General features: G+C 43.2%; 1 protein-coding gene across 3 annotated transcripts in view; it reads right to left on the minus strand.

The window, feature by feature from the left end:
* LDAH (lipid droplet associated hydrolase) overlaps positions 1–12,378 on the minus strand; it is a 113,116-nt gene continuing 100,738 nt past the window's right edge. For all 3 annotated transcript variants that reach the window (XM_025927335.2, XM_025927334.2, XM_086700095.1), the window contains one exon: positions 1–2,213. In XM_025927335.2, coding sequence (XP_025783120.1) covers positions 1,989–2,213 — 225 coding nt within the window. In that variant the 3' untranslated portion in view covers positions 1–1,988. The remainder of the gene's footprint in view (positions 2,214–12,378) is intronic.

Here is a 12,378-nt window from a genome sequence, read left to right on the forward strand (position 1 = left end):
TAAGTGTTGGTTAAACACTTATTTTGAAAATTCATTTGGCGATTGGATGATAAACAGAAAACGAGCCCGTATCTTCTACTTTTCATCATTTATTTAAGCTCTGAAAAACCACCATAAGACACAATGTCATATATTCAGACAGAGTAATACAAACTAATGCTGAAAGAAGAGCTGGCGATGCTATTATTCTCTGAGTAGGTGTGATTCACCAGGACTTGGTCAAAGGTTTCAAGTTAGTACTATGAGCATCTCCTATGTGCAAGGCAGTTCGGAGTGGTGAATCGGAGCTTCTGACACCAGATTTCCAGAAGGCCCACCCACACAGAGGCCAATCAGGATTTCGTGTGTAGCCCTATGCCAGTGGCCTGTGTCTCCTGGTTTATCTCCGGGGCCAGGAGCACTTGGCTCTTCCCCTCTGAGAAGTCATTTGCTCTGATGCAGATGCCATGCCAAGGGACAGTAACTCGTTCAACCCTCACCACTGGGTTGGCAGCATATCAGAGCTGAAGCTTTCATCAGGGGGCTTTAGGCTTTGAAAGGAAGGACAACATTCTATTGTTCTTTCGGAATGATAACGCCATGAGGGGTCTCCTCTAGGAAAAAAACTGAATGTTTTTGATCAACTGTCAACTATTACTGCTGTCAGTGGGATTTATTGGCTCCTAGGATCCCAGGATTGAGTCATTTTAGGGAAGGCAGAAATATTGTGAGCCTGCTCCAGGCTGGAGAACAAGCTTCTTCTCTACTGGTCCTCGAGGCATCCAGAGAAGGTGAATTCACATAATTTAATGGATTGTTTTGGTTCATTAGTAAAATAACTTCTTTCCAACTCACAAAGCCAAGGCAGAAATGTAGAACTCATTTATGGTCCTTCTCTATTCAGCAATTGAAAGATGCCCTCTCAAAAATTACTTACTGGATGATTTGCAGAAGAAAAGAATCATGGCATAGCTAAGAACTCTATCCTCAATGCCTAGCACAGTACTTAGCTCATAGCTGGCCCTCAGTGTAGTTTTATTGGAAAAAACACAGAAGGGGCAAGTCCACAAGGCAGGTACAGACCGGCTTTGGACAACCCAGGGCCTCCCCATCTGGGCCCTGCAGAAGAGGAGCCTGCAGCGAGCTCACAACCTGGTAGGCTCAGCACAGAGCTTGCTGGCTGTCTTGCGGCAGGAGGCACAGTCAGGATCCTTCAACAGCTCTTCCTGTTCCTTCACCAGTGGAATGTCTGGTGAACTTTATTCTCTGTGTAATGCAGGAAGATCAGGAAGTCTCACTCCTCAGAGAAGCTTTTTAGAGATGGAGACAAGCAGTACCTCCCCTGATGTTGGCCCCGCTGGGGGCCTGTGACCCAACGCAAGGTAGTAACAGGTCGGAGCGGGGGGTGAGGGGAGGTCCTGCAGGCTGGCCTGGCATCCAGTCTGATTCTGATGAGCTCAGCCAGGACCTGTACAAAGTTAGTCCGGGCTGATCTCTAGCTCCTGTCCTTAAGGGAGACCCAGGTCCACTGCCAAGACCCACTAGTCATCACTTCCTGCTATTGGAATGTGCATCCTCATGATCACATACACTTACATTCCTGACTATACACTTAGCATTCACTGATCTCTTTTACATTTTTGTAATTTCCTCTAGGAGAGCCTGTTCTACAAGGTAACTCAATTAAAACCAACTGAATTTAGACCTCCTTTTGTCTGCAAGGATCCTGCCCACTTGAATAAACTGCATAGTGCCAACTGGGTATCCCGTGCAAACAGAAAAGGTCTTGTTTAGATCACTGATCACTGTGTTCCCTGAGTCTTGGAGAATGTTTCTGTTAAGCCTATGGCATTTTTCACCAACTGGGCTTACTTCAGTCTGTAGTATGGGGAGCTAGCTCGGAGCTGACAGCCAGCCACGTCTTCTAGTATCAGACATTAACACCAGACACTTACCTACTAAGTACACTACTAACTACTAAGAGACAGCACACCTACCACTGCTATGTACTAGCTGTCAGTGACGCTTCCATGTGTCAGGGCTTCTATTTTGGACAGATCATCCTTTAGCCAGTCAGCTATCATGCCAGCCATTTCTCCGTAAAAATGGATGATAAAAGCATGAGGTAATTTTTTCTCGCAGAGTCGAATATCTCCTTCTGGAAAATCTTTCTTGATGTCTTCGTAGTATTTTGTTGGACACCAAGCATCCATAGTACCATAGTAAAATGTAAGCTAAAAGACAAGACAAAAACATTTTATTAGAAAACACTTCCTCTGCCAACACAAACATGATACCAGCAACCTGCAGTGCTCTGGTAACAGCCCCTGTACCTGGCCCTATAAGATAGCCGCAAGCCTCCCTCCAGACCATGGCTCTCTTAAGGAAGTGACCTTGATGGTTTATGAGAGTGAATTAAGAGGCATCTGATGGAAAGAAACCCATCCCCACATAGGGAGAGTCTTGTGTGATAGATTTCCCATGATTCACTAAAAGGACATGCCAGCAAAGTTGTGTACATTGAGGCTGGGATGGACACTGGAGAGATGGCTGTGGAGGACAGGGAGGAGTGACTGAGACATGATCGCTGAAGGACTAGTGACCATTCATACACACTTCACAGTTTTCTTTTTTTTTTTTTTTTTTTTAATTTTTTTTTTTTTCAACATTTATTTATTTTTGGGACAGAGAGAGACAGAGCATGAACGGGGGAGGGGCAGAGAGAGAGGGAGACACAGCATCGGAAACAGGCTCCAGGCTCCGAGCCATCAGCTCAGAGCCCGACGCGGGGCTCGAACTCACGGACCGCGAGATCGTGACCTGGCTGAAGTCGGACGCCTAACCGACTGCGCCACCCAGGCGCCCCCACACTTCACAGTTTTCATGCAGCCACATGGTAGACATATGGATATGTTTGTTGAATGCATCCAAAGATGAACTAGAGAGACTCAGGCTTCTCAATGTAGCAGACGAAAAGTGATCAGAATCCTGAGAGTGTCTGTAACATTTCTGAATAGGCTCCATGCAGCAGGAGAGTATGCAGATTCAGTGGGCAGGTGATATAATCATGCTTCAGGTGACAGCAAGCAGCTGCATGGAGACAGAGCCTCCTTTAACACATTACTAAGACCCTTACTGGATACTGATCTATACCTGCCCATGACACACACACACACACACACACACACACACAAACACACACACGCGCACAAATATGTGTATGTACATATATACACGAATGTGTATATGTGTATGGGTACATACGTATATATGCACATATAGGTATCCCCTGCTTTTCCGAAGTTCGTGTTATGCCACTTTGCTTTTATGAAACACCTATGTTAGCATCTGTTTTCGCTAAACGAAAGACACCCGAAGCGGATTTTCGTTTTTATGAACAAAAGCTAAAAGCAAAAATAGTGTTCAGTGTTTGTTTGGCAGTGGGCAGGTACAGAGGCAGCACACACCTGGAAGAGGGAGTGGCTCCACCACGCTCCTTCCCCTGGAACTACATTTCACATCAAGCCACCATAGCTTTGAACTGTGGCTGCAAGCATCTGGGCTTTACCTGGATTTATTTTGGGCACCCACTAGCATGATGTGTCCTAAAGTATCTGAAAAGCCTAAGAGAGGTTATTTTTTGGGTCTGGGAACACTCAAAAATTTTTCCATATAAATTAAGGTAATTACTTCTTTGCTTTACGCCACTTCAACTTATAAAAGGTTTTACAGGAACGCTCTACTTTTGGATAGTGGGGGAAACCTGATAAGAGCTAACAAAAGACTTCACACAATGAAGTGACACGATCAGGTCTGCATTGTAGGTCACGTACTCTGGCTACAATGGCAAAGAGAGATGGGAGCAGTCAAAGTGTGTCGGGAAGACGACGCGGGACACATGTGTTACTGCCCACTACGTGGTTTTGATCTAATAGTCATTAAATCCATTCTCTGAATATGGACAAGGGAGACTCTTTTGATAAAGACACTGGTCTTTATTACAATAACCTTATGACTTAACCAATACTTAAAGGAACAGTTAAAACAATACTTTAAAGAGGAAAATATGTAGACTACTCCAGAGAGTCAGTTACTAACAACTAAACCTTGAGTTGCAGACTTACTCTGAATTACTTCATAGACAACTTTCTGGTTGTCACCTGAGGTTTTAGTTTTGAAAGCTGCAAAGGATCTGTGGCTCACAGGCTGCTCACTTCTTCTTCCCATTCTCCTATGTTTTGCTCACTACAATCATTTGTGAGTACTCCAAAGCCCCTAAAACCAAAATTCATTCTGCCATGGCTCTTAGCAGCATATGAAGTTCTTTCTGTTGCTGGAGGACAGAGAACCTGGTGGCAGCCTGGCTCTTTCCCCTGGGTATCAGTCTCTCTACAGCTCTGCCATGTTGCAACCCCACCAGCAGAGGGTGACGATTCTGGCCAGCAACACCCTGCCCGCAGGCATTAATTACCTACCAATAGGGCTAATAACTTTAGGTTCTCTCTAAACCATACCCTACCCTTACCCACAAGAATCTTTTAAATTATATCCAGGAAATCGAGTACGTTACAGTCCTCATGCCCAGTGGTTCGGCACTTCCTCAGAGTATGAAACAGTGCTGAGAAATCTGCAAGTGCTGACTTGGGCCCATGACCGTCATGTGTGTTCCTCTGCCCCAGTGCACTCTCTTGCCTTAAGATTCCTGAATGCCGACAAAGGTGCTTTGGGAGTCCTCACACCTGCATAAGCTGGCAAAGTCTTGTGAAAAGCTCTATTGTAGAAGGATCAACTAGAGGGACAGCAAGGCAGAAAGAGCTCTCCAGGGGTCTCTGACAAGGAGCGCTCCATCACTCTGTGCACCTGCTGCTGCTTTCTGCCTCATATTTCAGAGACTATTCCTTTGGAGAGTTTATTTTTTTTTAATTTTTTTTTTCAACGTTTATTTATTTTTGGGACAGAGAAAGACAGAGCATGAACGGGGGAGGGGCAGAGAGAGAGGGAGACACAGAATCGGAAGGAAACAGGCTCCAGGCTCTGAGCCATCAGCCCAGAGCCCGACGCGGGGCTCGAACTCACGGACCGCGAGATCGTGACCTGGCTGAAGTCGGACGCTTAACCGACTGCGCCACCCAGGCGCCCCTCCTTTGGAGAGTTTAGCATTTACTTTTCAGTGAGGGAATTACAACTTAAAATGTCTTCATTGAAAAGTCCAGCTTGATGGGCTGGGAAACACCATCCCTTCCCTCACGAATGAAGGTGTGGACAGTTGAGCAGGAGTAACACACGTGGATTACAGAGGCCTTACACCTACTTCAGGGTATCCAGAGACAAGTCGTGTCCAAGTAGTTAAGCTACCCAAGACATGTCCAAGGACCCTTAACACAAAGTGTGCAAGATGGCATTAACAGTGAGGATTCCAGATTTCCCATAGGTTCATCTAATTTTACTTCTTAAGCCTCTATGACCGGTAACCATTTAGAGTGGCTGTATTTCGTTAAATCTCTAAGTAATGGTGGGGTAAGGTCTTTTTGCTTGGGTGTTTTGAAAGTTTTCTTCAGACTATATTCACTGAAGGGCAGCCTTCTATGAAAATCTTGGCTTACAAGTAAAACATGTGGTTATTCTAATGCCTTTATATACACTGGCTCAAGATACTTTCCATCCCTATAGATTAGAAGTCACAGGCAATAGATCTGGACAGAAGGCTCTGCATCTGTAACCCTAAACAGGAAACAGAAAAAGTATGGGGTGTGTGGAGCTACTAGTGGGGGGTGGGGGAGACAGGTGAAGCAGAAAGAAAGAAAGAACTGGACACCAAAGCACGGTGGTTACGAGCGTATATGCTATTATAATATCGATGTGTCAAAACAAAGAACCATCACAACATATAATAATGAACTGCTAAAAACTGAGAATAACATGTTAAGCTCTATATTCACTGAGTCCTTACAACAGTACTCTTGAGGAAGGTATTTTATCCTTATTTTACAGAAAAGGAAACTGAGGCATAGTGAGATTAAGTTGTTTAAATTCAAAGAATTAGTGAGTTGTAAGGCTGGGGTATAAATCCAGACACAACATTCCTAATCTGTACCCTTTACTAGGATTTGTGATTAACAGTGAACTGACGCATGTTGTGAAGAGACAAAACCTGAAGACTGGGCGGTCTTCAACTGGCCATGAAAACTGAGAGTGACAATCAAGGGCAGGAGCAAACCCAACAACCTTCACTTACAGCCTTCTCGAAGTCTATGTAGTTCTGGGGCTCTGTGTGTCACGGGTGTAGTAACTGCTGGGACATGACCGGAACTGTTAACTAAGAACCTCAGGTTATCAGCAGGACGTTTAAATTCAGAGGTTTGTAAGAAGATAAATAACTGTTTTCCTGTAGTTTTATTTCTCCTTGGCACTAGCTTTGCTATGCATGAGAATTGATAAAAAGTACACATTACTGAATGGAAATTATTCCGTGTTTCCAAACTGCTGTCATGTTAAGTAATCCGTTTCTCTATTAAACACAAAATTTAATTTTCCCAGTTTTTGTAAATTTAACTTCTCAGGACTGTGCTTTTTGCTTTTCCTCGTGTGTGTTCTGCAGTAAGGTGGAATTATAGTTACTAGAGTGCCTGTGCTCACAGACGTATTTTCCTTAAACATTTCAGCGTGCCCCTAAGGAGCTATGTCCCTGCAAATTGTTGCAGTTTGCTACCAGTGAGAAGCCACGTTTGTCTTTTCTCATGTGGGTGTTTTTTCTCTCACTTTTTGCTGCTGAAACTAACAGATTCAAAGCAGTCTCACCAAAAATGACTCTAACCCTCCTTCCCATCTGGCGTTGGCTAAGTGGTTGAAATTCACAAGGGAGTAAATCTCACTTCGGGAGAAGCTGCCAGACTAGGGAAGAACACAGGCATGTACACACTGGCCCTTAAACACAAGAGGCAGAGAAGGGTATAAAGTACTTCTGGAGTCCAAAGGAGGAAAACCTGGATTCTGCCCTGACGGAGTCAACAAACCTTTTAAAAATACTTATTTACTTTTTTTATTTTAGAGAGCGAGTGAGAGGGTGAGCAGGGGACGGGCAGAGGGGGAGAGAGAGAGAATCTTAAGCAGGCTCCGCTCTCAGTGCAGAGTCCGATGCAGGCTATATCCCACAACCCTGGGATCATGACCTGAGCTGAAATCAAGAGTCTGATGCTCAGCCGACTAGGTCACCCAGGTGCCTCAACAAATCTTTTTTTAGAACACATTTTGAGTTGTTGGCTTTTATGCATTACTAACAGAGGATTTATTTTAAGAACAAAAGAAATACCAGAAACCATCTTATGACCTAAGTTTATATATTTGATTTAGCTGATAACAAACTAAAATCACTTTCAATGATATATCTCAAAATATTAAACATGAAAAAACCCACAAGAATCCCTATCTGGTGATGTACAGACACACACACACACACACACACACACACACACACACACACACACAGGAATACTATTCAGCCATAAAAAGGAAGGAAATCCTACTGTTTGTGACAATATGGCTGGACCTTGAAGGCGTTATGCTAAGTGAAGTAAGTCAGAGAAAGACAAATACTGTATGATTTCACTTATATGTGGAATCTAACAAAAAAAGGAACTCATAGAAACAGAGAGAGTGGTAGTTGCCAGAGATGGGTGGACAGTGGGGATGGGTGGAAGGATTGGGTGAAGGGGGTCAAAAAGTACAAACTTCCAGTTATGAGTAAGCCCTGGGGGGTTTAATGCAGGGCCTGCTAACTAGAGTTAGCAGCACTGTACTGTGTATTTAAAAGTTGCTAAGACAGCAGATCTTAAAAGCTTTCATAGCAAGAAATTTAAATTTGTAACTATGTGAGGTGACTGTGTTAACTAAACTTGCTGTGATAATCATTTTGCAATATATACATATATCACATTCGTTATGTTGTATACCTTAAATTAATACAATGTTTTACCTTGATTATATCTCAATAAAGCTGGAAAAAAAATCTCTATTTCTATTACTTTTCTCTATTCAACAATCCAGAGGACTACAGGCATTATAGGAATCACAGGCCTAATAAAAGTGTTTCATAGTCTTAGAATGTTACTTCTTTTCTTTCTCATTCTTTCCTTTCTTCCTCATTCATTCATTCATTCATTCATTCATTTTATTAACCTTACGCATAAGCTGAATTTTATTTTATATTATTTATTTATTTTTAAGTTTTTTAATGTTTATTTTTGAGAGAGAGAGAGAGAGAGAGAGGGAAGGAGAAGGGGCAGAGAGGGGGACACAGAATCCAAGGCAGACTCCAGGCTCTGAGCTGTCAGCATAGAGCCCAACGTGGGGCTCAAACTCACGAACTGTGAGATCATGACCTGAGCCGAAGTCGGACGCTCAACCGACTGAGCCACCCAGGCGCCCCATGCATAAGCTGAATTTTAGAAGCTCCTTAGAATATAATTCATCATAAAGCCAAGTTTGGTATAAGCTAGTTCTTGGCAGTTTAACAAAGTGAACTTCCTCTTCAAGTAGTCTTCGAGTGATCTGTTTCATGATACGGTGTAGACTAGAGCAGAGGAGCAAATAGCGCTTCAGGGCCATCATGCTCAGAGTGAAAGGGCTTCTCATAAAGCCTTTGTGTTCTATTATGGTAAAATAATCTGTGAAACTGCTCAAGTTCATTATGCAGTCACAGGGAGAGAGCATGGTGCAGCGTACAGAACTTGGGCCCTGGGCCATACCTGCCTAGACTGGAATTTTGGTTCTTCTATCACTAGCGTTCTTCTATCACTAGTTGTTCCCTTAGACTAGTTTCTTAGCCTGTCTGTGCCTGTTTCCTCATCAGCAAGGTGGGGATAGAACAGCTACCTTGTGGGGTGGTAAGGATTAGAAAACAAAGCACATCAAGCACTTGGCATATAGTAAGCACTCTTAAAGGACACATGGTGTTATACTGGTGATAACAATGAGGACAAAGGGATCTCCTGTGGGGGCAAAATCTGTCTAGATTCTTCCCTACAGTGAGAGTTGTGCTCAGATCAGAGGAAAAAGAAGCCACAGGACCTTAAAATAATTTTTGAGAAAATATATTTTCTTCTGATAAGCTGCTTTTGATGTAAGTCAGGCTCAGAAAATGTGGAAGTAAACAGACTGTCTTTTTTTCCATTGGATATTCTTTCCTGCCTTGTCAAAGATTTGTTGGCCATACATTTGTGGGTCTAATTCTGGAGTCTCTATTGTATTCCATTGGTCTATGTGCCTGTTTTTGTGCCAATACCATGCTGTCTTGATGATTACAGCTTTGTAGTAGAGGCTAAAGTCTGGGATTGTGATGCCTCCTGCTTTGGTTTTCTTCTTCAATATTACTTTGGCTATTTGGGGTACTTTGTGGTTCCACACAAATTTTAGGATTGCTTGTTCTAGCTTCAAGAAGAATGCTGGTGCAATTTTGATTGGGGTTGCATTGAATGTGTAGATTGGTTTGGGTAGTATTGACATTACAATATTTATTCTTCCAATCCATGAGCACGGAATGTTTTTTCATTTCTTTGTATCTTCTTCAATTTCCTTCATAAGCTTTCTATAATTTTCAGCATACAGATCTTTTACAACTTTGGTTAGGATTATTCCTAGGTATTTTATGATTCTTGGTGCAATTGTGAACGGGATCAGTTTCTTTATTTGTCTTTCTGTTGCTTCATTATTAGTGTATAAGAATGATTTCTGTACATTAATTTTGTATCCTGAGACTTTGCTGAATTCACGTATCAGTTCTAGCAGACTTTTGGTGGAGTCTATCGGGTTTTCCATGTATAGTATCATGCCATCTGCAAAAAGTGAAAGCTTGACATCTCTTTAACAAATGGTGCTGGGAGAACTGGACAGTAACATGCAGAAGAATGAAACTGGACCACTTTCTTACACCAATCATAAAGAGAAACTCAAAATGGATGAAGGACCTGAATGTGAGACAGGAAACCATCAAAACCCTAGAGGAGAAAGCAGGAAAAGACCTCTCTGACCTCAGCCGCAGCAATTTCTTACTTGACACATCTCCAAAGGCAAGGGAATTAAAAGCAAAAATGAACTATTGGGATCTCATCAAGATAAAAAGCTTCTGCACTGCAAAGGAAACAATCAACAAAACTAAAAGGCAACCAGCGGAATGGGAAAAGATATTTGCAAATGACATATCGGATAAAGGGCTAGTATCCAAAATCTATAAAGAACTCACCAACTCCACACCCAAAAAATAAGTAATCCAGTGAAGAAATGGGCAGAAGACATGAATAGACACTTTTCTAAAGAAGACATCCAGATGGCCAACAGGCACATGAAAAGATGCTCAACATCACTCCTCATCAGGGAAATACAAATCAAAACCACACTGGGATACCACCTCATGCTGGTCAGAGTGGCTAAAATGAACAAATCAGGAGACTATAGATGCTGGAGAGGATGTGGAGAAACAGGAACCCTCTTACACTGTTGGTGGGAATGCAAACTGGTGCAGTCACTCTGGAAAACAGTGTGGAAGTTCTTAAAAAAATTAAAAATAGATCTACCCTATGACCCAGCAATAGCACTACTAGGAATTTACCCAAGGGATATAGGAGTGCTGATGCATAGGGGCACTTGTACCCCAATGTTTAAGGCAGCACTTTCAACAATAGCCAAATTATGGAAAGAGCATAAATATCCATCAACTGATGAATGGATAAAGAAGATGTGGTTTATAGATACAATGGAATACTACTTGGCAATGAGAAGGAATGAAATCTGGCCATTTGTAGCAACGTGGATGGAACTGGAGAGTGTTATGCTAAGTGAAATAAGTCAGGCAGAGAAAGACAGATACCATATGTTTTCACTCATATGTGGATCCTGAGAAACTCAACAGAAGATCAGGGGCGAGGGGAAGGGGGAAAAAAAAGTTAGAGAGAGGGAAGGAGGCAAACCATAAGAGACTCTTAAATACTGAGGACAAACTGAGGGTTGATGGGGGTTGGAGGGGAGGGGAAAGTGGGTGATGGGCATTGAGGAGGGCACCTGTTGGGATGAGCACTGGGTGTTGTATGGAAACCAATTTGACAAATAAATTTCATATTAAAAACATATGGAGGGGTGCCTGAGTGGCTCAGTCGGGTAAGCGCCGACTTCGGCTCAAGTCATGATCTCGCGGTTCATGAGTTTGAGCCCCGCGTCGGGTTCTGTGCTGACAGCTCAGAGCCTGGAGCCTGCTTCGGATTCTGTGTCTCCCTCTCTCTCTCTCTCTCTCTGCCCCTCCTCCACTCATGCTCCATCTCTCAAAAATAAATAAACATTAAAAAAATTTTAAAAGAAATATGGAAGTAATATACACTTTCTTTAAGCCTAAAGCAAAGTGTGTTATTATATACATTATCATGTATAGCAAACATGCACTCTACACACACACACACACACACACACACACACACACACACACACACTGTATTCCCGTGAAAAGATCATGGGGAAAGACATTAGTTAGAAGATCCAAGATCAGTCATCAACCAAACAAACAGTGAAGCACAACCCCTGTCTGCAAGCCACCACTCATGCTCAGCTCACTGAGTGGACGCGCAGCCACTTTACTTATAAATGAGACCTGGAGCCTACACTGCAGCACCATCTGGGTATTCCTGGTTGAGTATCTCCCAAAATGAAGGATGGCACCAGCATTCGGAGACTACCCTCCTGGTAGGGCTCACAGAGGGAGCCCCTGGGCAGTGGAGATAAGGCCCACTGCTTCCCTGGGTGCTGAATGAACAGGCTTCCCAGTATGTTTACGTGCAGATTTCTTTAGAAAGAGTACCCCGAGCCTTCGAGCCGCATGGCAGGGGAAACAGCCTCCCTGAGAAAGCAACCAAGGAGCAACGGTGTAGATGTTCAGGGAGGAGACGCGTATTCTCTAGCGTGCTCTGAGAAGTCAAAAAACTTACGCCATTCCTGCTTTCTCCACTTTTTATTTCCTTTTCAGAAATAACTGCCACCCAACAGGTGTGGGTTTGTTTTTTGTTTTTATTTTGTTTTTGATCAAAAAAGCAAAAGATCAGATATAGGGCAGCGAGCTGCTTACAGAGAGGTCAAATTAGTACCCACACACATTTAGGTACTTCCCAGCGAGATCTCTCTGTCCTGCCTTTTTTTCCCTGTTTTCACCCTCCTCCAGCTTTCCCAGGCTCAGGGTACTAACCCTCCTGCACTGTATCCCACCCCTGGGGAGAATCCAAAACAGGTTGCTTGCTGCTCATCCCCTCCCCAAAGTCAGACCCGGCACCTGTGAAGGAGACCTGTTTTGTAACATAAGCCTCTTCATTTCAGTTATTTAAAAATCATATTCCTCCTGGGAACAGAGCAGCCTCAAACTTTTAC

Source organism: Puma concolor, chromosome A3 (assembly GCF_028749965.1).
Source record: "Puma concolor isolate L17-30 chromosome A3, mPumCon1.1.hap2, whole genome shotgun sequence".
Lineage (NCBI taxonomy): Eukaryota > Metazoa > Chordata > Mammalia > Carnivora > Felidae > Puma > Puma concolor.